Consider the following 25,798-nt stretch of genomic DNA (forward strand, 5'->3'; position numbering starts at 1 on the left):
TGACCTGTCAGTAAAACGGGAGGAAAGGTCTCTCAGTATTTTATGCATGTACTCCTTATGACTAAAAATTTTCTGGTGCCACTGAGATTTCCTAAGTAGTTCTGAGTTCCCTTCTTTAAAGCACAAAGAATAGACTATTGCTTTGTAATTAAAAAAAAAAGGGAGCAAGTGTATTCTCTAAGTTGAGTTAGGAAAGGCTGGCAGTAAGCCTCAGCTCCTTGGAGGAAAGGCTCTTCCATAGTCCATTTTCAGACCTGTATTCATCATAATACTTCAGCACAATTAGGCAAGCTGCTCAGTTGCTCCAAATATCCATCTCTCTTTACAAAGTATCACTAGAGCCTGTCAAAGCAGTGTTGAAGCCTCCAGCACTCTCCTCTGTGAATGTCATTCTGGACAGTGGCTTGTCATGGTGTTAATTACATTAGCTGGCTCAGGACAACATAATATCACCTGATTAACACTATTTCTTCCCCTGCTTTTCTTCTCTTTAGGCCCTCTACCTAAATTGTTTTGTTCTTCTTTCATTTATTCACTCATTCATCCTTGCAAGAAATATTTACAGAGCACTTCCTAAGTGCCAGGCACCATGCCAGGCACGGTATAAGTCAGATAAAGCCCTTCCTTCGTAAATTTCCTTAACCTTCATCTTAGTTGGAGGAAAAAAAAAAAGTGGTAAGATCCTTTAGCCATATTTAGGGTACCTATGTTCTTATCTCAATTCTGTTACTAGTCTAAGGAGTAAAGTTGCTTAACCTCTCTGGATATAATTTTCCTCTTCTGTAAATAAAAGAATGGAATGAGAGGATTCTCTAAGAATCTCTCACGCGGATTTTTTTTTCTATAGCTTCTAACTAGTCTCTAGCTTTCATTTTTGCCTCTCCTTCCCACACATCTTACTCTAAAGACAGCAGCCAGGTTAATCTTACTAAAATGTTGTCAGGTCTTGTTACTGCTCTGCTTAAAACCTGCCAATGGGTCTCACTCAAAATACAACCCAAAATCCTTACTATGCTTTGCAGGTAGTCCATGATCTGGCCCCTAGCTACTTCCTAACCTCTCTCCTGGCACTCTTTCCTTCACTCACTCCATCCAGGCACACTGTCCTCCTTGCTGTTTCTTGCACACCCTAAGCATACTCCCCTCTCAGGGCCTTTGCATTAGCTGCCTGGAAAGCTCTTCTTCCCCTCCCCGGGGTTCACAAGGTTTGTTCCCTCACTTCCTACAGTCATTTGTTCAAATGTCTCCTTTTCAGAAGGCATTCCCTCATATGACCACCCTGTATAAAACAGCATCTCTGTATTACTCTCCACCCTTTACCCTACTTTTTTCTTTTTAATCCTTATGATTGCATAATACATCATAATTTACTTGTTTATCTTCTGTCTCTCTCTACTAGAAGATACACTCCACTAAAATTGGGATCTCAACCTGTTTTGTTCTCTGCTGTAGCCCCAGTGCCTAGAGTAGTGCCTGACATACAGTAAATGCTCAATAAATGTTTGTAGAATAAGTGAAAAAATGAATCTCCTCTAGTAATAAAATAAGTCTCAGTGTATATCAAAATTTATTTATACTTAGAAGGATTCAAATCTGGTTACTGGGACCTATAAGAGAGCAATCAATTACTGGAATTAGGCTACAGAGAATACGTACCAATAAAAATGGACCATCAGCTGAAGCCAATCTATTTCATTCCACTCAGAGTTCTTTTTCATAGCCTTGTAATCCTAGTAAGATCAGACCTGGATGCCATTGCTTCTATGCAGCTTTTTGTGGTAAGAAGAGTGGGCATGCCTGTCGTCATTTGGCTTAGGCCAGAGAAGTTTGGTCATTTATCCCATGTCAGCCAGGCTTTTTGAGGCAGAGATAAAATAAGAGCATAAATTCCAGACCCCCAAGACTTGGTTGTTTATTTTCAAAAGTGACCTACACAAGACAGGAAGATGTGGGTATACTGCATGTAGACATAAGAAATATGAGGTATTAGGTAAAAAGTGAAGATTCACAACCATGAGGAATTTTTCCCACTGAACCTCTGAAGTGACTGCATGTTTCAGAGATTCGGAGTATTGTTTATCTTACACATTGTCATATCTCCAATGCTTGGCACGAGCTCAGTTCACGTGTGCTGATTAAATAAAAGTAGCAGCCTCGTATTAAACAAAAGCCTACCAGAAAACAAGTAACAATCACTCTCGTTTCCTGCACAGGCCACAACTTTAAAGCCATTCACACCCCAAAACAGCAACACCCTCACACACATGCACACACAACATCCCTTGAAGGAGAAGAAAAAGGAATTCTACACACTTCATCTACACCTACCTACACAGGTGCTTCCTAGCCAGGTGAGAAGCAAGAACGAAGTTTCCAGCTCACATTTTGTTTCAGTACCTCCAGGGACAAGTGTGACACACACAGATGCAGACATATACGCCTATGTGGACAGAGACCCATTTACAAACACAAATGTACAAATACATATATGCACCTCACACTCACTTCAGAATTAGGCCAGATATAAATCACAAATCAATGTATATACACAGAAATATGCATGCTTGTCTTTTCCAAGCAAATCACATATATGTACATACACAAGTACAAAAACACAGTCACAAAGATAATATTTACCTCAAAGTTTGACTATGAGAAGTAAATTAGATTCTGTTAACTGCACAGTAGTGCCTGGTCCATAGAAAGCATGCTAATAAAAATTAATGATACATCAGACAGATAGAGAGATATAGATTGATCACATAAATTTGTATCAGACTCATGTATATATCTACCTTTAAAACAAAAGTTCCTTCTCAGTCACTACTCAGAATCTCATGGAAAGTCTAAGCAACCGATCACTGTTCTGGTGTGTGGGAGCCAATAAAAGAGGAAGTAATGTAGGGTGTGCTGTAACAGTGAAGGGGAGGGTGGTTAGGGCAGATAATCACTGTGATAGGAGGTTAGTGAACAAAGCTTTCCAGACTTCTTTGCTAGGGAGAAGGCCCAGGCTTCGAGGGAACTGAGCTGTTAAGAACAATTCTACGGAAAACCAGCCTCCAAAAACTCAAAAGAAGGAGTTCCGAAAGCTACTAAGTGAGAGGGAGGGGTTATCTCCTTTCAGTGGGCTGGGAGAGAGAGAGACCCCAGAGTTCCAGCCAGTTCAAATCAGCCAGAAAATCCTGCAGAGGCTATTAATCTACTAAAGTCCAGTAGCTTGGAGAAAATCTGATTAACTCCACCTTCCCAGCTGGGCTTTAGAGTGAAATGTATAGCTGGTTTTTGAGATTCAAATAACCTGGGAAAACTGAAGCAGAAGGAAGAAAAAACAGAGAGTGGGAGTTATAAGTATGAGATACCTGCATGTACCACTTGGCACTATCATTATTTTGTAGCAAGCCACAGCTCTCTGAGGATCTGTTTCCTCAGCATGTGAATGTAAATAAAACTGTCTCCTGTCCAGCTGAAAGAAGGCATATATTCCTTATCTTCCCAAAAGGTACCAGCAGTGAGGCCAGTACTGCTCCCTCTGAACACTGGAAACTGTTCAAGGAATTTCTTCTGTATTTTCCTGCTGCAGTGCCCCTGGAGAGGGAGAGGAGGGATCTGCTTTTATTGACCAGACTTCTTACTGAAACCCCCCTTTTTCTTTTCTGGAACCAAATATTACAACTTCAGAGCTCTAAAGAAACTCAAGAGATCTGGTTCAATTCTTTGCTTTTAAGATATGAACCGAGCCCAGAAGCACGTCTGAACTGGAACCTGTGGTGTTTGTTTGTTTTACTCACATACAACTACATTCTTTAAAAATCAATGCAATATTTTGAGAGATCTAGAGAGATTAACTCCATAACCTCCCCTACTCCACCGCCCGCCTGCGATGGAGAGGGGAGTCACGGATCTCGACCAGCACTCTAAGCGTTAAACTCAACCCAGAATCTAACACGCGATTGGCCAAACACCAGGAAAAGATCTGGTTTTCGCAGCCGCGGGCCAATGAGCACCTCGAGTGGGAGGGTTTGAAGATACTAAGGAGTTTTCCCCCCTTTTTTTCTCTCCACCGCCCCCCTCAACCATCAGCCATCGCCTGCCCGCCCCCTCCTTCCCAATTCCCTACGCCGCCAGTTTGTTAAATTAATGCAGTAAGAAAGTCTGGAGATCTAAAGGAGTCCTGGCCAAAGGAAGATGGGCGAGCTCAGAAAACAGAGATGCATCTGAAGCCTTGGGCTCCTGAGCCCTGCGGGGTCGCCATGGACCCCGGCAGCCTCTGAAACTTGCCCTGAGCTCTCTCATGCCTGCAGCCCCGAGCAATGGGACACCTTTTCTGCAGTGATCATAACTTATTCGGCGGGGACAGGAGAACAGGGATCGCAAGGCGACAGCAGACGGGTACGCAGGCAGGGGAACGAGATTCCGGGACTCCGTCACGATGCGCCAACCTGGCACATTCTCCGGGATTTAACTGAAGGCAGCACCGTCAATCGCTTCCCCTCGCCCCTAACCCCTCAAGCCAGCCCAGGGGCATAAAGCCCTGTTCTCTCTACCCAGGATGCTCGCCCAATCTAACGGTCCGAGGCCAGCGCTCTGATCTCCAAAGAAGATTTTTTTTTCTTTCACGGAGCTGGCCGTTTAAACAAAAAAAACAGGGGTAAAAAAGAAAATATACCCACCCCAAACGTGCCTCCCCAGCGCCGCAGGGAGCCAACAGACACGCTGGAGTTTAACAAACAGCAATACTCTTCGCGCTCCTGAAAAGCAGGGCTGGACGCTCTCCGTGGTGCTGAAACGCCTCGAGGCTGCCTCTGTCCGTGGTACCTACAGCCCACTACATCCAATATCCCCTGGGGCTCTCCTTACGAGCCCCTGTTCCCCACCTCCCCATAGCATCTGGATTATTTTTTTCAACAGCGCTCGCTGGTTTTGTAAGTGCCAATTCGAAACATTTTGCCCTTATAACTCGTGGACTACAAAGCACAAGGACCTGAAAAATGTACAGCTTCAATACTCTTCGACTCTACCTTTGGGAGACCATTGTATTCTTCAGGTATGCAATTTTCACATCGCTCTGATGGAAATGGGGAAAGGAGCATGGACGCTGACTCTGTCCGTGATCCCCCCATTTGGGGGGAGGAGGGTGCTGTATACCGCTGCAATCGGGTCTTTCCATCCCCCGCTCCCTCATCCCCCCCTACCCCGCCCGCAGGGTGTCTGGCTTGTGCGTGGAGGTCTGAGACAGTCGATGCCCTGGCAGCTGTTTGCCTGTTTTTTGTGATTTGTTTTGTCCTTCTGCCTGCTACACCCCCGCCCCATCACTGGCCCTCAACCTCCCTGCATATTGGCTCCACTAGGCTGAGGACTTTAAGGGGAAGCTTTAGGAGTTACTCAGTTTAATTAGGACTGCATTCTCTCTAACCGCAGTGCCGAAAACCTCAGCTCTCCCGTCTGGGAGCCAAGTGACAACTAGCGGTGACGGGGAAGGTTGCACTCGAACGCGCTGGACACAGAACATTTCATTTTCTCTCCTTTTCTGTTGTTGTTTTCTTTTTCTGAGGGGTGGGGGTGGGGTGTTACAGAGGCTTAGTGCTTGGAAATGACAGTGTTAAAGACTTCAGGTTGTAAAGCCCTGAACCTGGTGTGCAGAGTGCATCTATGCAGGTACAGATTCCAGGAAACATTTCTCTTTTGAAACTTTGACTCCCTCCTCGCCCCCATTCACCTTTCCAAACTCTACTTGTTAGCTGCAGATCCTGAACTGATGGGCAAGTCTTGTTTGTTTTGCTTCTTAATTTATGTCTGTCCCCAGTTCAGTAACTGAGTTCTCTCACTCATGGTCTCCTAAGTTAAAATTTTCTCCCTACAGGCTTAGCATTCTTTTGTTAACACAGGTGAAAAGTGAAAAATCACCTCTTCAGGAAGTCTTGAAATATACAATCCTTTTATAAGTGAGTAAATCATGCCATCTTCAGAGATGGTTATGATAAATTCCATTTATATGAATTTAAAAAAATTAGTCTTCTTTCATGACCTGCAGGGATCATTAATCTTCTTCGTTTTAGATGCCTGACTCTCATGTTTTACCATGACATTAGATTAACAGTTATTTGAAAAACCCACTCTAGGTTGTTTTTTAAAATAAGTAACCACCAAATATTAGTCTCTCCCATCATAAACCAGCAAATAATTCTTGCTTTTTTTTCACATTGTAGATAACTCTGTATATGAATTGGTTTGACTAATCCAGTGGTTTGTTTATTAAATGAATGACACCTCCCCCTAGATTTTAAGAGTCTATATGTGAGACTCTCTTCATGTTTTTCTCTAGATATGAAGAAAAGACCTCTATCCTTCTCTGAGATACCCAATGCTGAAGCTTCTAATTTCCAGTTCAAATAATTCTTTGATAGGCCACAGTCCTGCCCACATCTCAGAATACAAATAGTCAGGGAGTCAGAATGAAAAAAAGTGCAACAATCCAAGGCCTTGTGAAATGTAGCTACTTTATGGGTGAAAGGGCAGGAAGTATCTTCTTAACAATATCAAATTCTCATATACTAGAACTATAAAATGCTGTGGAGGTGGGGTACTTGGTAACATTGGTATGCAAATTGATTCTCTGTTTGGCTTTCTGAGACAGAACTGAACCAGTGAGATTAAAGAGCAAATTAATAGGACCAAGCACATCCTCCCCCACCAACTCCTTTTTTCTTGATGAACAGTTTGGCTTGATTTTCTTCTCCCAGACACTGTCTTTCGCAAAAGGGAGACAGTCTAAAAGGTTTGCATTGTAATCATTTTGATAAGGTTAGGAATCCACCGTGTTAATTCTTTAAGTTACTGGTGGTGGCGTATCAGGAAGCATCACTCTATATTTCCTTCCCCTACATGTGTCAAGGCAGACATGAGCCACAATGGATATGGGATATAATGCTATGTGTATATAAGGAAAGAAGAGTCACGACTATGGAGAACTGGAAAGGGATTACTGCCATTGTACTTCCAAAATATAGAAATGGCTACATCATATGGGGAATAAGTGTTTCAGAATGTGAAACATAAAATTATAAAAATAAGAATTGAACCAAGGAGATATCCTCAGCAATTTTTCAGAGATAAGAGAAAAAAAAGTAACAAGGAAGGAAAGTATTGTCTTTGTCTAATTGGCATTTTCTTTTCTAACTCTCTCATTTTTTAAAGTTTAGGTGAAAATACAGAAGTATTAAAATCTAGTGGCTCAAAAGAATGTACGTGGGGGTGAGTGGAGACTGGCTCCCCAGCAGGTTCCATGTGAATAACCCCTTCTCCCCCAAGGGACAGGGGCCGTGTTAGAATGAACCAATCCAATCACCTCAGGCACCCAGATACTCCTTAGATTAAATGATGCCAGCTGCTCACCTTGTTGGGGAAATATGGAGGCTAGAAAAAGAAAGGCTCTCAATAACAGAAGTGCTGCTGCATCAGCACGTAACGAGCAAAATGGCAATAATGACATCAAAACAAACAACAATCGAAGTGAGTGGGAAGAAATGTTATACGGTGCCCACACTGTGAACAAATCGAGACCTTAGAGGGAGCTGATAGGGAGAGAGATATAGGGTACTGGGGGACAAACAGCATTGCAGTGCTCATCAACTGTGTCCCCATAAGTAAAATAAGATGATTTGGCTGAAGTTCTTGTTCTGATATTTTAAAAGCCTGTCATTCTAAAATTCCATGAGAGGTAAACTCTAGTATTCTAGTATTCAACAACCTAAATTTTGTCTCTCTGTTTCTAGTTGGGGATGGGGCTTTATATCCAGGCTGATCAAAAATAATAAGCAAAGATGTGTTTTGTTTTTTCTTTTTCGGTACACATTCCTTTCAAACCTCCTTTCAAGCCAAGGGGAACTTATTTTGATCCCCAGAGCCCTTACAGTGGCTTATGGCTGGGAAGGGCCCAGGGTGAGTCAAATGTTCTCACCTTCTGAGTAACCCAAACAGACCCAGGGTATATAACCATGTTTCCCAATTTTGGCACTACTGGCATTTTGAACATTTTGGGTAATTTTCTGTTATGAGGGCTGAGCCACACATTGTAAGATGTTTATCAGCATCCTTGGCGCCAATAACACCACCTCCCCAAGTCATGACAATCAAAAATGTCTCCAGACACTGCCAGATATCCAGGAGGGAGAGGGGAGCAGGGGTGTGCAAAACTGCCTGCAGTTGAGAACCACTGGTGTATGAATGACAAAATATTTAACCTAGGGCTCTCATGAACCAATTGTAATGGGGAGGAAAGTCTAGTTTCCTTGAGAAAACACCCCTTATGGAAGACACACAGCAACCCAATGAAACAAAAAGGGACTTCGCTTGTGCTTGAGAAGAGAATTAAGGCAGAGGAGATAAACTGGGTCTAACCCACGGGTGGTTTTCCCAAAAGATGATTCGCTTTTCTTTATGTGCCGTTTCCATCCACCACCCCAATAAATATTACCTTGCACAAGGTTTTGTACTGAATATGGCACTCACTTGCTAAGAAAGGTCACCCAAACCAGTAAAGATGTCTCTATACAAACTAGGGTCAAAAGGAACATGGCAAATAGATTGCTTCATCTCTTAGTCCTGAAAAACCACCCAGTTGAAAGGTAAATGAGCTTTCATCGGAGGTGGCCCTTCTGGCTTCCTTCCCATTCTCCAAGCTTGCCAAGAGGGGCAGGTGACCACTCGAATCTTTTCCTCCTTGGTAGCATAGTTGTATTCTTCCTCAAATCTTACCCGTTGCATTTTGGGCACTGCGGAAAGTGTCTAGGAGCTTCTGAAGTGGGCCAAGGACTTTTTCCTAAGGAAAGACACTCCTTAGGCAAGTATGCATTAGGGCCAGTTAAAATGCCAATCTACCCTCTTGTGGGGGCTTAGGAAGCTTGAAAAAGAGAAAAGAAAATGTCATGTTTTTTGCTCCCGAAGTACATTTTGGACAAGGACCCTAGGCTAGTAAATGGAGTTATGAATCGGCACATAACTTCTGCATATTTGCAAAACTGGTAACGACCTATCAGGGGAAGTGTAGGGGCTTTATTTTTGAGGCCATCTCATGAAAGTGGTTGCGACCTTGCAGCGCCGTGGAAAGAACAGTTAGGCTACGATTTGAGAAACTTCCTTATAGACTCAGCTCTGCTCTCATCCTGCAACATCGCTTTGACAATTGTCCTTCCTTCATGGGGACTCAATTTTCTTACTAGTCAATTCAAATGACCAATTCCAACACCTCTAAGTTCCCTCCAGCCTCAGATAAGGTCTTCATGAAAGACAGAGGTCTATACCACAAAGGCTCAGACTAAACTGACTTCAGTGCTGAACTGCCTTCATTTCTTCACTAGGCATTTATTTATCAGGTGTTTATGCACCCAGTCCAAGACTAGGCACTCTGCATGGGAGACAGAGGTAACAGATGCCACAGTCCCTGTCCTTGCAGAAAGGGGAGACGCTGCTCCTTTGAAAGCTACATTAAAAACCTTTTTCCTCCTTCAGAAGGCCCGCAGAGCTCCCCTCCAGACAGTCTGTGTGTGCACGGCCTGCGACAGCATCACATTTATGTGGGCGTCATTAACTTTATTTCCTTCATCAGCTGGCAGAAGCCAGAATGATTTTTAAGATGGATGGCACCACCTCCTGCCTGGCCATCTTGACGCTATTCTGCAGGTTTTCTGCTGCTTTGGGCAAAGTAGCCTTGGCCCAAAGGGCAGAAGACCTGGGATCCAGAATTTAGTTAGTGGCATGCCCTTGAGAAGGTTTCATGACACTTGTGGCCTCAGTTTCCCTGGCTATAAAATGAAGGAAATTGATGAATCACTGTCTCTAAAATTATTTTTAGCTACGCTAGTCCAGGATTATCGCCTTCCTATCTCCTCCATGATAGAACAGTTTTGGTTATAGCTATTTCAGTTATTACAAAAAATGGCAACCTTGAATTATATTCAGGCTCCAAGGTCTGAAAGAATTGAGGACCTCAGTAAACAAGTGAGGCCCCTCTCACTCTCTGGAGAGTTATCCCAACCCAGATACAATTACTGACAGATCCCATAAATGTGTCAGTTTCCCAGGAAATGCTTAGTGTGCTGAGAAAACATGATGCCTGATCATTATCCTCAGAGATAGAAGAGGGGCCTGGGAAAGAGACCAAAGATTTCTATACTTTTTCAGTGATTCTGTTTGGTATTTTTCCTCCCCAGAAAGGCTATGTTTTTCAAAATTTGTTTAGCAAACCCCATTCTTCATTAACTTATTTTCCCCATCTTTATTAACCAAAGGCATTACAGAACTGCCAGAAAGACTAATAAAATTGAGAGATAAGCAATATCGCCACACTGAGATGACCTAAGAGAAAGCAAAAGTAAAGATGTGACACTTTTTAGTTAGTCCACAGAGCCTTGTCTGAAGTAAATATGCAACGTGTTAGTCTTTGAAATGTTTAAAATGGGTTTTGAATTCTTATGACTATGTCATGAACCCCCTAGGTATCCAGGGACCCCATTTGGGAAACATTAGATTTGATTTATCCTATATGGCTCCACGAGAAGAACTGGAGTAAACTGATGAACATATTTTTAAAATACACACACAAATTCAGGTTCAATGTAACTGAGAACCTTCTGGTAGATCCATCAAATGGTGCAGCAGCTGCCTCAGTGGTAGTGAGCATCCCTGTCAGTGGAGGTGTGCAAGCAGAGATGGAAAATCCACCTCCTGGGAGGGATGTAGAAGAAATTCAAGCTGCTATTGTGGACTGAGATTTGTAATGTGCTGCAGAAAAGTAAATGAAATGCAGGTCAGAGATACATCTTCACGATACTTATGTTGCCTCCTTTCCTGATTCCCAAATTACCATCTGATCTTCATTAGCTCTCTGAGTCATGCCATAAACACACACTCACTTGTACCTTTTCCTTCTTTAAAATGGATTGGATAATAAATAAATTGGGCAACAAACATGCACGCACCCAAACTCAAGATGCGACAAAGGATTATTAAAGGAAATCACCTCGGTTATGTAAGAGCCTGGTTTTGAGAAATGAGAAGATATTGCAGAAGAAGAGAACATCAGGGCCAGAAAGACCAGCCAGAAAATGCCCTGGTCCACAGACAAGCCTCAGGCACAGGTGGTGTTCACAGGACTGACGGCCTGTGTGGCTGAAGGCTTCTCAGCCCTGAACTCAAGCTGTCTCTCCTGAACCAGCTCCCTGTTAAGCCTAACACACAACTGAAAACACCATCAGGCTAGCCAGGAAATTTGTTCAGAAAGCACATTAGAAGAGAACAATGCCCTCTGAAGCTGGGGAGAGGGGCTTATATGCACAGGCCTGCGCTTTGCAGCGCAAGCCCTTGGGAGGGGTACTGAGGCCCCAAAGCTTTTGAAACTTCTTATAAAGGATCCCTTTGTGGTTTTCTGAAGTTGATATTGTCCGAGTCTCCCGAGGCTAATTCAGTGCAATTAGATTACCATTCTCTGCCTTTGAATTCGGCTGTTTTTCAGTGTTCGTTGCTAAATGAGTTTACCATCTTAAACAGAACTGTTGATAGTCGTTAATCCCAGCCATGAAATGGGCAGCGTTCTGTCTTGCCTCATATACTGGGCAACCTCAGGCACCCAGAGAACAAGCCTCCGCTCTCTTGCTCGCAAGGTCCATCCTCCATCTCCCACTCATTCACCCACAGGGAATCGCACTTTCCTTCAGGGTGTCTTAAGTACCAACCAAAAGAATCATGGAGACTCAGGGCAGTTCTATAATTTTAACAGCTCTCAAATCTAGCTGTGAGGGGCTTGTCAAATGCATGGCTTCCCACCATCATACCAGACTCTGAAACAGAATCTCTTAGGATGGAGACCCAGACACCAGTAATAGTAACAAGAGTCTCTAGGTCAGTGTGTTTCAGAGTGTGTATAATCCCCTGAGGATCTCACTGAGATGCTGATTCAGACTCGGGAGGTCTTGGGGCGGGGGAGGGGTGCCTGAGAAACTGCATTTCTAACTGCCCCCAGGTGATGCTGATGCGTCCATGGACCAAAGGTTTGAGTAGCAAGGCTCTAAATCATTCTGACTGGGGTCCCCAGACATAGATCAACCCTTTTATTTTGCCGATCAAGAGAGAATCAATGACTTCCTTGAGGTTATAGAGTGAATGCTAGAGCTCCCAAAGCCCTCCACAGCTGTGCTCTTCCCCCAGACTTATTCCCCTGCACGCCATCTCTGCAGCCCACATGCCCTAGACTCTGCCACTGTCCTTTTCTTCCTTCAGCCCTTTCACATACTGTCCTCCCTCATAAACATAAAAATGCACCTCAAAAAGGGTTCCTCAGGGAGCTATCCCCATTCCCAAACTGGTGGTCTGGTCCTGAAGTCCTAGTGCACCAAAAGTTCTCATTCACACAGCTGGGAACTCTGACTGTATGACACTGGATAAAAAGAAGGGGCACCTCAGGAACTGGCTTTGAAACCTGGCACCAAGAGGCCCTGGGACACAGCAATGAGAGTCTGTGGGGACTGAAGGAAGAGTAGATCAAAGCTGATTAGAAGGAAGGAATCTGTGGGTTCTTCTCCAAAGATGATCTCACTGACCAGTCTTCCTGTGTACACTGTACCATCAACACTGCATAACTTACGATTCCCAGATGTTCAGATACTGCCACCGCAATCTGCCATCTGTCTGACCTCAGGACCATGTCCTTCCTTCCTCTCTACCCCTTTGGCCTGTCATACTTTCTGAAAACCACATTAGTATCTTATACATCAAGTGACTGTCATGATCTGCTGTGTGTTTACTGCTGTGCATTCAGTTTTGCAACACTCCCCAGCTCCAGAGGAATGCAGCAAGGCTGCTGCAACTTTGGCTGCCAGGCATACTTGCAGGATTCTCTTGCAAGAGCACTTTACAGTTTACAGAGTGTTTCACATCTGCAATCCCATATGAGCTTCCCAATATCCTTAAAAAATAGATACAAGGCACTGGTTACTAGCCCCATTTTAGAGCTGAGAAAACCTGAGGCTTGGAAAAGAACAGTGACTTGCCTAAGACCATGCTGTTAATCCCAGGGTAAAGTCAGGATTCAAATACAAATCTTCTCCCTCTTAACTCACCACACTACCTTTTTGCTCTGTGCTGGAATATATATATATCTCTAACACCTGGAATACATATATAAATACATATACACACACATATACATGCTACCCTTCATAGATATAGGTAGGGATATTCTGATATAGATATTCCTCTTTATATATTCCTCTCAAAGCTGCAGCCCCTGTGAACTGAGGCAAATATCAGGATAATAGCCTTCACCCTCTATTGATGGGCTGCAGGGGTAGAAAGAAGCCTATAAGCTGGGAATTTCCCATGAGGCCTTTGGTTTGACAAAGTCACAGTCTTCCAATTCATGGCCAGAAAGGCATTTCTTTCTCTGTTTTTGATCATTTTTAATTGTGCAATCTATGCATACATTCTCTTTTTAAAAAACTCTAATCCTAGACGTAGTAACCTAAAATTCCCTTTGATAATGATCTCCAGGTCCCTCCCAGCTTTTATTTCTTTAAGGGGTATCCTAGTTGATCATTTTTATTTATATATATATTATATTTATATATACACACACACAAAATGATATATATTTTAATAGTTATACACATGTTGAAATATATACCGAAATATGTTGAACTATATATACTAGCTATTGAAATATATACACTATCATTTCGTGCAATCAAATTGCCCATATGATTCTGCAATTTGTTTTGTTCACATATTAACGTGTCTTGGAAAGCATTACCTGTTAAGGCATACAGCTCCACTTCATTCTTTTAACTACTGCAGAATATTTTATGTTTTGGATATCCCACTGTTTTCCAGCCATGCCCCTACTGGTGGGCATTTCTACTTTTTTCTAGTTTTTCTACTGAAATCAGTGTAGCAATAATCAGTGTACCTACATCTTCGTGAACACATGACTTTTTCCAGGCAGAAAACAAGAACAGGAAAGGAACGGCTAGGGTATAAAGCATGTGCATCTTTTACATTAACAGATGCTACAGGCAGACATCACTTTCTTCCTTCCCTCCTGATGCTCCATCTCAGCCTTGACTGCAACAACTCAATAATTATAATAATCATTACTATTTATTGAGTGTTTATTGAATGCTAGGTACTGGGCTAACAACTTCATATGCCTCATCTCATCCACCTTTAGACCTAAGTGCTATTATATTCCCATTTTACAGGTGACAAAACTGAGGCATAAATAGGTGATGTAGTTTGCCCAAGGTAAGACAACTCTTAAGAGGCAGAGAAGATTTCAAAAGTAAGTCTGACTGCAGAAAACATTCTTTTAATCCTTGAACTGCCATTGTGATTCCAAGAATGAACTAGGGAGGAGGAAGGAGGCTGAATGTGATAAAGAAGATGGAAATAAAAAGATGAGTTTGTTTTTTCCAATAATCAAGGGCTAATCTCCTGCAGGTTGTTCTACCTAACAGTAAAGTTAACTTAAATCTATAAATATATGTGATTTTTTCCATCACTATCCTTCATATAGGAGGGAAATTGCACTAATTTCCGCCCCCAGCATAGAATATGTGGTGAGGGCTCTGTCTAGGGGTAGAGATGGGTTACTGCATCACATCTGGTCGTCTTCATTCCAAAATCACTCAACTGAAAGAGCTAGCAAGGATTATGGGAGAGAATGTCTGACTGAGTCAAGAGGTCAGGAAGAAGGGCAGTATAATATCTGGCCCATTTTAAAATTTTATTTTTAAATTGCCAGTCCCTAGTACTCAGACCAAAGATCTTTTCAAGCCTTACGCTCTAACCCCCAAACACACAGGACTGAGTATACCTGGCTTCCCTTCAGTTTCTGTACGGAGGCTAGAGGCGTAGCCCAGTCTCCAGCACCAGAGGTCTCACCACAAGCTCCAATTTGCCACTTGCAAAGCAGATCCAAAGGGCTTCTCAAAACAGCTCTACGCCAAGAAAAGACACAGTCTAAATGAGGGCGTGGGAGCAGAATAGGGAGAGGTAGCGAGGTCTAGACTAGCTCTTCTTTCTAAACATCAGCATCACTCCAGACAAGGCCTGTGGGACACCCAAACAATGCTGTCTCAGGTACCTGTTTCCAAGAGCCATCTGAGTGACATCAGAGATATGTCTAGATGTGTCACTAGCAGGCCTATTGTTAGTAGAAGGAAAAATGCAATGAAAGTAAAGTCTCCTAATACGAACTTTTGAAATAAACTTGCTGGTTTGTTTGTTTACAGTATAAACATTATACGTGTTTGCCATAAAATATTTAAACCACATAGGGAGATAGTTTAAAACTAAAATGCACAGAAATCCTACTCCCTAGGGTAAATCACTTAACAATTCAATATTCATCTTTCCAAATAATTTTAATAACATAATAATGGCAAAAACACCAATGCTTACTATGTGCCTGATACCTTTCTAAATGTTGAGTATGTATTAACCCATACAATCCTCAGAACAATCTTATAAAGGATATACTATTAGTCATCCCATTGTATAGCTGAGGTTACAGATAAGGAAACAGAGAAGTCAAATAATTTTCCTAGGGTTGCCCAGCTTGGAAATGGCAGTGCTAGGTCGAAATTCAAGCAGCCTGGCTTCAGAGAGCCTTTAACTGCTGTACTACAATAGTAAACTATCTCTGTTTTACAAAAATGGGATTATACTAAACACCATATTCTGCAACTTCTCCTTTTTCCACTTTTTTCACTCAGCAATACTTTGTCAGTACACACACAGATCGATCTCATTCATGTGTGTATTTATGCTGTCCTTCAGGGAGAACACCAGGGTTCAGTATGACACGACTCCCATCTTGCCACAAGACAGCCCTTGCCTCCATTTCCAGCTCCTTTACTTCACACAAATCAAACTCCAGCACAAACTGAATTTCCCATTGGTCTGTTACATGCCCATTATTCTCATCTCTGTCCTTTTCTCCTACTGTTCTCTATCCCTCTACAAATATGGAAAAACCCCTCCCCTCATTTCTGCACTGAAAGGCACACCCACCAGCTCTAGTCAAGCTAACTTGATTTTTGAATTCTGCCTCCATCATCTCCTTGCGATATTATCTTGGCAGTTTGCTCAACATTTCTGAGCCCCAAGTTCCTCATCTTAAAAAACAGAGATAATGATTTTACTGGTAAACACAGTCACCTTTCAAGCACTTTTTCTGAGAAAGCACAAGCCCTTAATGAATGGTAATTCCCTCTCCATTTCTCCGGCATCCTCCCCATTTCTCAAGATTCACCTCTCACAATACGTCCTCCATGAAGCAATCCCCGGGCTGCCACCATCCTTACCTCCAATTGGGCATGGACTCTCCCTCCTAAATCTCCTTGGAAATATAGGCACTACTCTTGGCACTGTTTTTTTGCTTAATGTGGCCTTACATACATTTGGGTGCCCTTCTAACTTTCCTGCTGCTTTTTAAGCCCTTCAAAGGCAAGGAACTTAATGGATTTTTTGGCACATGTCAAAGGCCAACAAGAAGACATGGACACATCCCATGGTGATTCCCAGAGTCTTCAACTTTCTCTACTTCCCTCTCATGATAGGATCATCCCAGTGGTTCATGTATATTAGATATTCAGTGCTTGTTGAATTGTTTTGTCCCCATATGCCAGCTCTCATCCTTCTCTTACGGCTCTGCAGAAGCCCAGGACCAGTAGGCTTCCAACCAGCCAACCCAAAGCACTGCTTTGTCTCACTGTGACCCTTTATTGCTCCAAGAAATGAGTCACAGCGAGAGTGAGGTAGACATGCAGCTCAGCCCTGGCTCAGGAGCTGCTGCACGAAGTTGTTCAGCCTTATCCTTGCTGTCTGGTTGGGTATGTCCAAACTCTGGGCCTCTCAAAACATCTAAGCCCTTCCCACCATCACCTGGGTCTGCAGAAAGTCCTTTTCCATGGGACAAGGCAAACTTTTTGAAATTTTTTTTTGGTTTGGTTTGGTTTGGTTTTTTGTTGTTGTTGTTGCTTTTATTTTGAGGGGGAGGCAATTAGGTTTATTTATTTATTTTAATGGAGGTACTGGGGATTGAACCCAGGACCTCATGCATGCTAAGCATGTGCTCTACCCCTGAGCTATACCCTGCCCTCTAAAATGGTTTTTAATTGTGCAGAAAGCATAGACCTCATTGGAGATCATTTTCTTGATGTGGCCTAAAACAACTAGTAGAAAAGACAAACTCTTCACAGGAGCCAAGAAAAGACTGCATCATGTCCAGAGAAAAGGGGCTTGGAGAACTTCACTGAACATGCCTTGGAATATGAAAAGCTACACTTCCTGACAAAGAGGATAAAAAGGTTCAGTAAAGGATTCAATCCCCATGCTACCTCAAAATTGGACAGCCTAGAGATTAGAGCAAGATTTTCCTCCCCTCAAAAGCCCTGCTCTAACTGTGTAACTGAGTCTCAGTATTTTCATCCCTAGAATAAGATTCAACTATGTAAAGACTGTTAAGTCTTTCCAGCTGTCACTGTACAATTCTTTTTTTCTTTAGTAGAGGTACTGGGGATTGAACCCAGGACTTTGTGCATGCTAAGCATGAGCTATACCCACCCCTCTGTAATTCTTAATTTAAGTTGGCTCACAGAAGACCCAGCAGTTAAAAGCTCGAGCTTGGGAATTAGTCAAATGTGTTCTGGAATCCTGGTTATACCAGTTGCTATGGTATACCACTCTATGCCTTGGAGCAAGATTGTTTTTAAGACTCCTAAGCCTCAATTTTCCTCATCTGTAAAATGGCAATAATAATTATTCCTCCCTGACAAATCACCCTAAGGATTCAGTGGGAGAAGGCGTGTAGTGTGTCAGCACTGCACATGGTACAAAGCAACTGTGCAAAGCAGGAAAACCAAGATTACTATCATTTAAAAGGGATAGGTGCAAAGCATTGTGGGAGCATAAAGAAGGCTCTGCCTAACTCTACCTGGAGGTGAGGAGACAGTACAATGTTGAAGACAATTTTAATAGGAGTCAGAACACTTAAACTGGGTCATAAAGAATGACTAATTCACTAGGTGGCAAAGAGTGCCAAGAGAGAATGATGCAGACAGAGGGAAAGGGCTTACAGAATAGGCGAGCTGGATGAGGTGCAGCTCAAGGGCACTGGATGGGCCACCTGTCCACCATTACCCAGGCTCAGCCCCGTCCTGCTCTGCCCTGTTCTCTCCCAATGGGCCTTTTATCAATTGGAAGCCTGGCTAAGAGTGCATTAGCTACTAGCCATTTGGCACTAAACAAAAAATATTTATTGAATTCCCACTGCAAGCCATCAATGGTTCTACGTTCTGGGGACAGATACAGTGATGAGCAGAACAGACTTGGTCCTTTCTCTGACACAGCTCACCTTCTGGGGTGGGTACAAACAAGGAAACAACTTGGGAAACTAGAGAATTTCAGGCCATGGTCAGTGCTGTAAGTCCAATCGAACAGGAGGACAGGACAGAAAATAGTCCACTGGAATCCATCACATGGTATCTACACTTTCACACACATCTATTATCTCCCTTAAGGGCTATAGCGTAGGGAGGTGGGCGGGTGGGAAAAAACTGTTTTTCTTTTACCGATGAGGAAACTGAAACCCTGACAGAAGAAGTGAATCATCCAAAGCCTAACAGCCAGTAAGTGCCAAAGGCAGTTTGTGTTTCTCATTCTGTGCAGAGAAGCCCAAAACATCTAGGACGAAAGATTAAACGGGGGAAAACAAGCAAGAAGCAAAACAGTATATATATAGTAGGATCCTGTGTTTTTTTTTTTAATGTTTTATTGTTCTCTTATGGGAAAAGAAAAGTCTCGAGAAATGGATCCAAAACTGTTTGTAGTTGTTATTATCTCTTGAGAATGAGACTATGGGGGACTTTCACTTCCTACATTAAATATTTTGGTAATGCTTGGATGTTTTACAACAACATGTATTACTTTTGAAAGCTGGAAAGTCGTCTTTTAAAAAAAAACGTGGGGCGGGGATATCAGAAAGAATAAGCACAAAATCAAAGTCGGAGCTTACCTTAATCAAAGACACCCCGGGCGGGTTGGCGCCCCGGCGGGGAGCGGACGTGTGCAAAGGGCGCCGGGCTTCGCGCCGCGCTTCCCGCGGTCCGGGCCCGCCGAGCCGGCCCCTGAGGGCGAGGGGGCTGTGACGAGCCTCGCCTCCGAGGTGGCGGGTGGTCCCCGGTGGTCGCTGAGGGCCCTCGCTAGCTGTGACGGGCCTGGGGCCCCAGCCTGGGTCCGCCTGTTTGAAACGCCGGGGAAGTCAAGCGGACCCGCCTCACGGAGCTGCGAGGACGCCACTAATGGCGCCAGAGCGCGGTCTGCGCGTCCTGGAAGTGAATTCACTTCTAGAACATTCGCTGCCGACCTCGGCAAGTTCGAGCCGCCTGGTGCTGGGGGCTCTGACAACGGGAGGGTAGGATCCACCGGGGGCGTCACCAAGGGCTCACTGAACGAGGAGACGAGACCGTCACCCGCACACCTGGGCCTCCCGGCGCCGCCGACCCGGGAGGAAGAGGGACCATTTCCGGCCGCGATGAGCGGGAGGTGGGGCAGGGGTCGTGCAGCGAGAGGAGGAGCGACTCCGTGAGGAAAACCCCAGAAACACGGAAACGAGAGAAGACAGAACCGTGGAAGAGTTAGGTCCTGAGCGTTTCTTCGGGAACTCAGGAAGGAAGAGTTTCCTCCTTGCGTGAGATAAAGAACCCCGAGCAGCTGGTGGTTAGGCCGAGGGCAAGTGAAGGAAGAAACTGGTAGTAAAATAAATACATGGGTAATTAAATAAAAAATAAGAATTCAAAGAAAAAGAATTAAAAATATATAAATAAAAGACAACCTGTACCAGGTAGGGAAAAAAAGACATTGGGAGAGATCTGAACCAGTGCCTAGGTGATGAGTATCCTCCAGGTAAAAATGAGCTTGGAAGTTGAGACTGCTGGGTGTTTTTGGAGGAACTTTGTTAGCAAATGGAAGATGCTTTTCCAGCTGAAGTCACTGTGCTGAAAGCAAAATGTCATTGGAAAATGGGAGGCCAGAGTCATATTGTAGACTTAGGTCTTGAGAACAAAGTGGTGTATAGAATATATTTTCATCGGGGTAACTGGAGCCCTACCCAATTCTATACGTAATTTTATAAAAATCCTCCTGGTCATTAAAAAAAAAGAGAGAGAGAGGGAAGAATTATCTGATCCAATCCTTTCAATGCCCAGGGAGGAACAGAGGCCAGAGGGGGAAATCAACAATGAATTTATGCCCAACAATGAGTTAATGCCCAGCCCAGACAAGGACTGAGGCCTCTAAGTCTCTTATCACCATGACAATTTTCCCTAAAATTTAGTTATTTTTTTCACTGATAGTAAGCAACATAAATTTCAATGGTACAGGATAATTTTATTTTACTTACCATAAATTTTATTTTACTAAGTAGTAGAATTTACCTATTTCATTATAATACTGAGAGTTTATTTTAAGCTAAAAAAGTCAAATTAAAAGTAAATTAATTAACAGTATATGAATTGGGCAAAACTCATCATATGATATGCAAGTGATTTGGGTTTGGAGAATACTGTACTCTACTATTCCATCTTGGACATTGCCAGTGTATTCAGTGGGAAAATACTAGAAGGACTTGTGAAGTTGGGTCAGTTCTAAGCAAGGCCTAACTTTACCTTTAAGTCCCAAAACCTCCTCAGGTGAATCACAGACATGGTCTGCTATTTGAATTGAAATAGTTGTTTAAAAGATTTGGGGGGAAAGTAGGCACATTCTGCAGGCAGAGCACAGTGGGGATGAGGTCACCAAAAAGTGTCTAAGCTACATTCATAGTTTTCCATTCCCTTATGTTAGAATGACATCTGTGACTCCCAACCCTTTGCCTTACAGATACGAATTCCTCTAAATAATATTTATAATTAATAATATTATAGATAACATGTATTTAGGACCTACTGTACTCCAGGAACTTCTCTAAAAGTTTGATAGGCATTATCTATTTAATCTGGGGGAAGGGTATAGCTCACACGGTAGAGCACATGCTTAGCAAGCTCCAAAGTCCTGGGTTCAGTCTCCAGTACTCCCTCTAATAATAAATAAACCTAATTACCTTCCCCACCAAAATAAAATAATTAAATAATACAATAATAAATTTTAAAAAACTATTTAATCTTTATGGCAATCCTTTGAAGTGGGTACTATTATCATCCCCATTCCGTGGATGAGGAGGCTAAGGCAAGGGATCTCCCAAACCTGGATGCCTGTGGGCCACCTTGCTAATCCAGCTCAAAGTCTTCATATGCAGAAAGACATTGTACATACCTCCCCAAAGATGTGGTGGGGCAGGATGGATGGAGTAGAGTCTCTGACAAAGAAAATTGAGAGGTTTCACTCCAAATCACAGCCTTTCCCTGTGAGGAAGGGAGGTGAAGGAGAACTTGACAAAACACTTCCCCTCAGTTCTGCTACCCAAGGTCCTGATTTTCTTTCCATCTATCACCATGGAATTTATGAAGAAATGAAAGAAAATAAATGACACTGGGCAAGAAATAGAAAGGGGGAAAAATAAGAAGTGGGAGGAAAAGTGGGAGGCAAGCAGAATAATAAAGAAGAAAGAGCACTCAGCTCAAATCTGCTCTGGGTTTGGACAAGGACCCACTGTGGTGTTCTCTTTCCCTCTCTGGGCCACAGTATTCTCATCTGTAAAATGGATGAGTGGACTGTATGTACTAAAGGACTTTGAAAATGTCTCTCAGCTCCATCATTCTAGGATTCATAAACAAATGAAGGGATAGGAAGAAGGTAGAGGACCAGAAGGGGAGAGAAATGTTGGTAGGAAGATGCAAATGCTAAAGAAGAATAATGAAAGGAGGAGGAAACAAGAGAAGAAAGGAAGGCATTTCTGAAAGTAGGTGGAATCTGTTAATTTTGTTGAAAGTGGAGAAGGAAGGACTTTCACATCAAGAATTAACAACAATAAAAGCTTTATTCTCAGGCAGCCAACTCTATATCTCCCACCCATGAGAATCATTCCTAATGCTGGTGATGGCCATGGCTGCTGTTGGTGGGAGCCAAGGCAGATGCTGGTAAGTGTCACGGCAGATGTTGGTGAGAGTCATGGCGAATGTTGATGAGAACTATGGCTGATGTTGGTAATAGTCATGGCTGATGTTGGTGGGGACCATGGCTGATGTCTGAAGAACAGGAGCCTGAAGAGAGCCCTAAAGCGAGGGAAGATGTTGCCTTGTTTTCTGTGTCTAGAAAGGAGGGGCAGCCTCTTCTCTGGGTCTGACAACAAGCAACAATGATCAACATATTCCTAGGTTTTGAGAGATGTCCTGGGGAAATGACTAGAGAATATACCCAAAGGAGCTACAACTGCAACATTACTACCTTGTGCCCTTGAGGATGCAATCCTGAGAACCATTAAACAGAGAAAATCCCAGGCCAGAAAGAGATCTTCCAAGGTCATCTTTTCCATGCCACTAAGCATCCCTTCCCTAACTGCCCTGTGCCAAAGGACTTAGCACAGAATGGCACTCAGCCATATTCTCTAATCTTTTCATAGTCATTTGAGCCATCCTAGGCATTGGGGCTCCTGAAGACAAAAAGAGTGCCTCCAATTGATTGACTATACTTTAATCCATATGGCACAGTGCTAGGCATACGATGGGCTCTCCAAACCCATCTGATAATGGATCAGTAGGCAAAGTGATTCTAATCTCTCTCTCTCTCAATAGTATCTGTTCTGTTGCTTAACATTTCAGTCTAAGCATTCTTCCTTTGGTTTACTCCACTGCCCCTGTTCCAAAGTCCAAACTGTCATTTGCCTAAGGGGACAGAACCTGGCAGATACCTGCCTCTGCAGAAGTGAGGTAGATTACCCACTCTCCAGGTGGCATCTCCAAATCTGCAATTGACCTCAAGGAAGAAATGAATAGATAGGGTCACTATATAAAAGCACAGGTGCAAGTAAATTTTTAAAAAGACCATAGATAATTGTTCACATATAATGAGCCACTTCTGTATACTAGGTTCTTGGCTAAACAATTTATCTGAATTTTTTACTCTTCCAACAAATCTAAATTTAGAATTAAGAGTTCCCTGTTTACAGATAAAGAAACTGAGGCTCAGAGAGGTTAAGGAACTTTCAAGGTCATACAAGTAAGTAGTAAATTTATAATTCTAGCCCACTCCTTAGCTGGCTCATCCTTACAATATGCTACTAAGAGTTCAGCCTATAAGTGAACACTTCTAGAGACAAGAAACTCACCATCTCCTTAGGCAGCCTCTTCCATTATTGGGTAACTCTAATGGTCGAAGTATTCTTTCCTCACATTATCAGACAGCCGCCTCCTTCTCTGAAAGTCCTACCTGCTTCCTTGGTTACGTGGAACAAGTCAGTGGGCTACTGAAGGTACCTAAACTATAGAATCAGAAAGATCTGATTCTATTCCTACCCTACCACCTACTAGCCATGTAACTTTCAACCAGGTCACTTCTGCCATCTGTGTCTTGGTTGCTTTGTCTGAAAAACAGGAACACAAATATGTACCTCATACAGTGTTTTGGAGAAGAAATAAGTAATATTTGCAAAGGGCTTAATTCAGTGCCTGGCAAATAGTAAACATCCAAGAATATTATTTTACTAAGTTGAGTTCCTCTTCCCCATGACAGCCCTACAGAGATTTGTAAAAAATGATCTGTCTATGTTTTCTCTGAGCCAAACACCCACAGAGTCTTTAATTATTCCTTACAGGTCAACTTCAAGTTTGTTTACCAGCCCAGTTCTTTTCTGGACCAGCTCCAACCTGTTAATGTCCCTCTTAAGATGCAGGACCTATGATGGAATACAATACATTAACCAAGATTTGAAGTACAGCCCACATCCAGTATTTCCTGCCATATCTGCCTCTTTTAGTCTTTAGGCTTTTCTGAAGTTTTTCAGAATTATTAGGTGTAACCTAGACTGACATAAAATCTTAGTGAAGAATATTTGAATCTTACAAGCAGAAATTTTTATTTTTATCTGTAATAATGGCTGACATACTAAGTGGTTTCTATCCAGCATGCATTAACCCTTGACATGTATTTTTTCAGCTCCAGCAATCCTAGGAGTACTATTATTACCATTATTTTACTGAAAAAGAAAATCACCGCAGATTTGAAGGGGTTAAGTGACTTGCCCAAGATCACACAGCCATGTGGCAGAATCAGATTTTAGTTGACCACGCTATCCCACCTCTCATTTCAAGCATTTATGGGGTGTTTATTATCTATAAGTACTTTCAGAGATAAAAATGGAATATAACACAGACAGAAGACATAGGCAGGGCAATTTAATAGAAAAGGAAGTGTATCGCACCCAGCTACATAGGACTTCTGAACTACGCTGTCACAAAGATCTCTCCTTCTCCCCTCCAGCACAGTCAAACATCTATGGCTTTTTGGGCCATCTGAGTTACTGGGGAAAAAGAGAAAAGCAGTCATTTCTCTTCTTCAACTTTCACTGCTCACCACTGCCTTCAGCCCTTGCTCCTAGCAGATGCCGCCTTATGAAGAATTCATTTTCACTGAGGAGCTGAGCTGCTGGTACTAGGGTGGGGAAAGGCCCCCTTACCCCGGTAAAGCCTTTCTGCCTTAGAAATAGCGTACCCTTTGACTCAGCAATTTTGCTTCTAGGATATGAACAGACGTTTGTGATCAAGGGGGTTTTTTGCAGTATAAATTATAATAGCTAAATATTGGAAATAATGTAAATGCCTATGAATAGAGGGGTGGTTAAATGAATACTAACACAGCCACACACTGGCCTATGCAGTCATTTAAAACTGTATTTCTAAAGTAGCAGGAGAAAATGTTCATTTAGAATCTTCAGTAAAAAAAAAGGAAACAAAACTGACTGTAATCTATAGAAGCAAAAAAAAAAAACTAGAAAAAATTTACTAATATGTTAACAGTAGATAATGGAATTTCCAGGTAGGTTTTATTTTATTCTTTGAACCTCATTGTATTTTTCCAATGTGCATTTATTGCTTTAAGATCAGAGGGAAACATTCTTTTTTTAAAGGGTGAAAGAATCTGGTCTGAGGGCTGCCAGCCAGCTTGTGAAGAACAGTTTTTGCCAATGGACAGTTTCCACCTGTGTAGCAGCAATTACTACCCCGTTACCATCAGATCATCTTAATCCTATTGATTGAAATGCCAAAGTAATTCTATTAATTTACTGCTTAAGCAATAAATTACTGAGAACACAGCGGAAGAATTCCCAGAGAGTACTGTGGCCCACTTCTAGGTGTGAGAGTGGGTGGTCCTTGTAGATTCAATCGTAAAACACAAAGAAGCCTCTCGAAGTTTCTATATTCACCTCCCATCATAGAGCCTAGATCAAACAATGAAAATCTGGACCAGTAACAATTGTATTGAACATTTACAATGTGCCAGGCCCCAAGGTAAGCACTACAGAAGAGTTATTTACTCTTTACCACAACCCTGTGAGTAACAAAAACTCTTATCCATTTTACACATGCAGAAACACGGACAGACAGGATAAGCAATTTGTCCCAAGGCCACACAGCTAGTAAACAGTAGAGCCTGGATTTGATGGCAGAATTCACATGCTTAACCCTGGACCATGCTCCTGTTTCAGTCTAGAAATGTAGTATCTTACGCTTTCTTCAACATGACTTTAAACAGTGATTTATAAGTTAGGACAGGAGGGATCTGCACTCCAAGGATGAAGAAACTATGCTTCCAT

General features: G+C 42.6%; 1 protein-coding gene across 1 annotated transcript in view; it reads left to right on the forward strand.

The window, feature by feature from the left end:
* Window positions 1–4,988: 4,988 nt before the first annotated feature.
* Window positions 4,989–25,798, forward strand: part of GLRA1 (glycine receptor alpha 1) — a 79,902-nt gene continuing 59,092 nt past the window's right edge. The window contains exon 1 of the mRNA XM_006214956.3: window positions 4,989–5,044. Coding sequence (XP_006215018.2) covers window positions 4,989–5,044 — 56 coding nt within the window. The remainder of the gene's footprint in view (window positions 5,045–25,798) is intronic.

Source organism: Vicugna pacos, chromosome 3 (assembly GCF_048564905.1).
Source record: "Vicugna pacos chromosome 3, VicPac4, whole genome shotgun sequence".
In the NCBI taxonomy this organism is placed as follows: Eukaryota; Metazoa; Chordata; class Mammalia; order Artiodactyla; family Camelidae; genus Vicugna; species Vicugna pacos.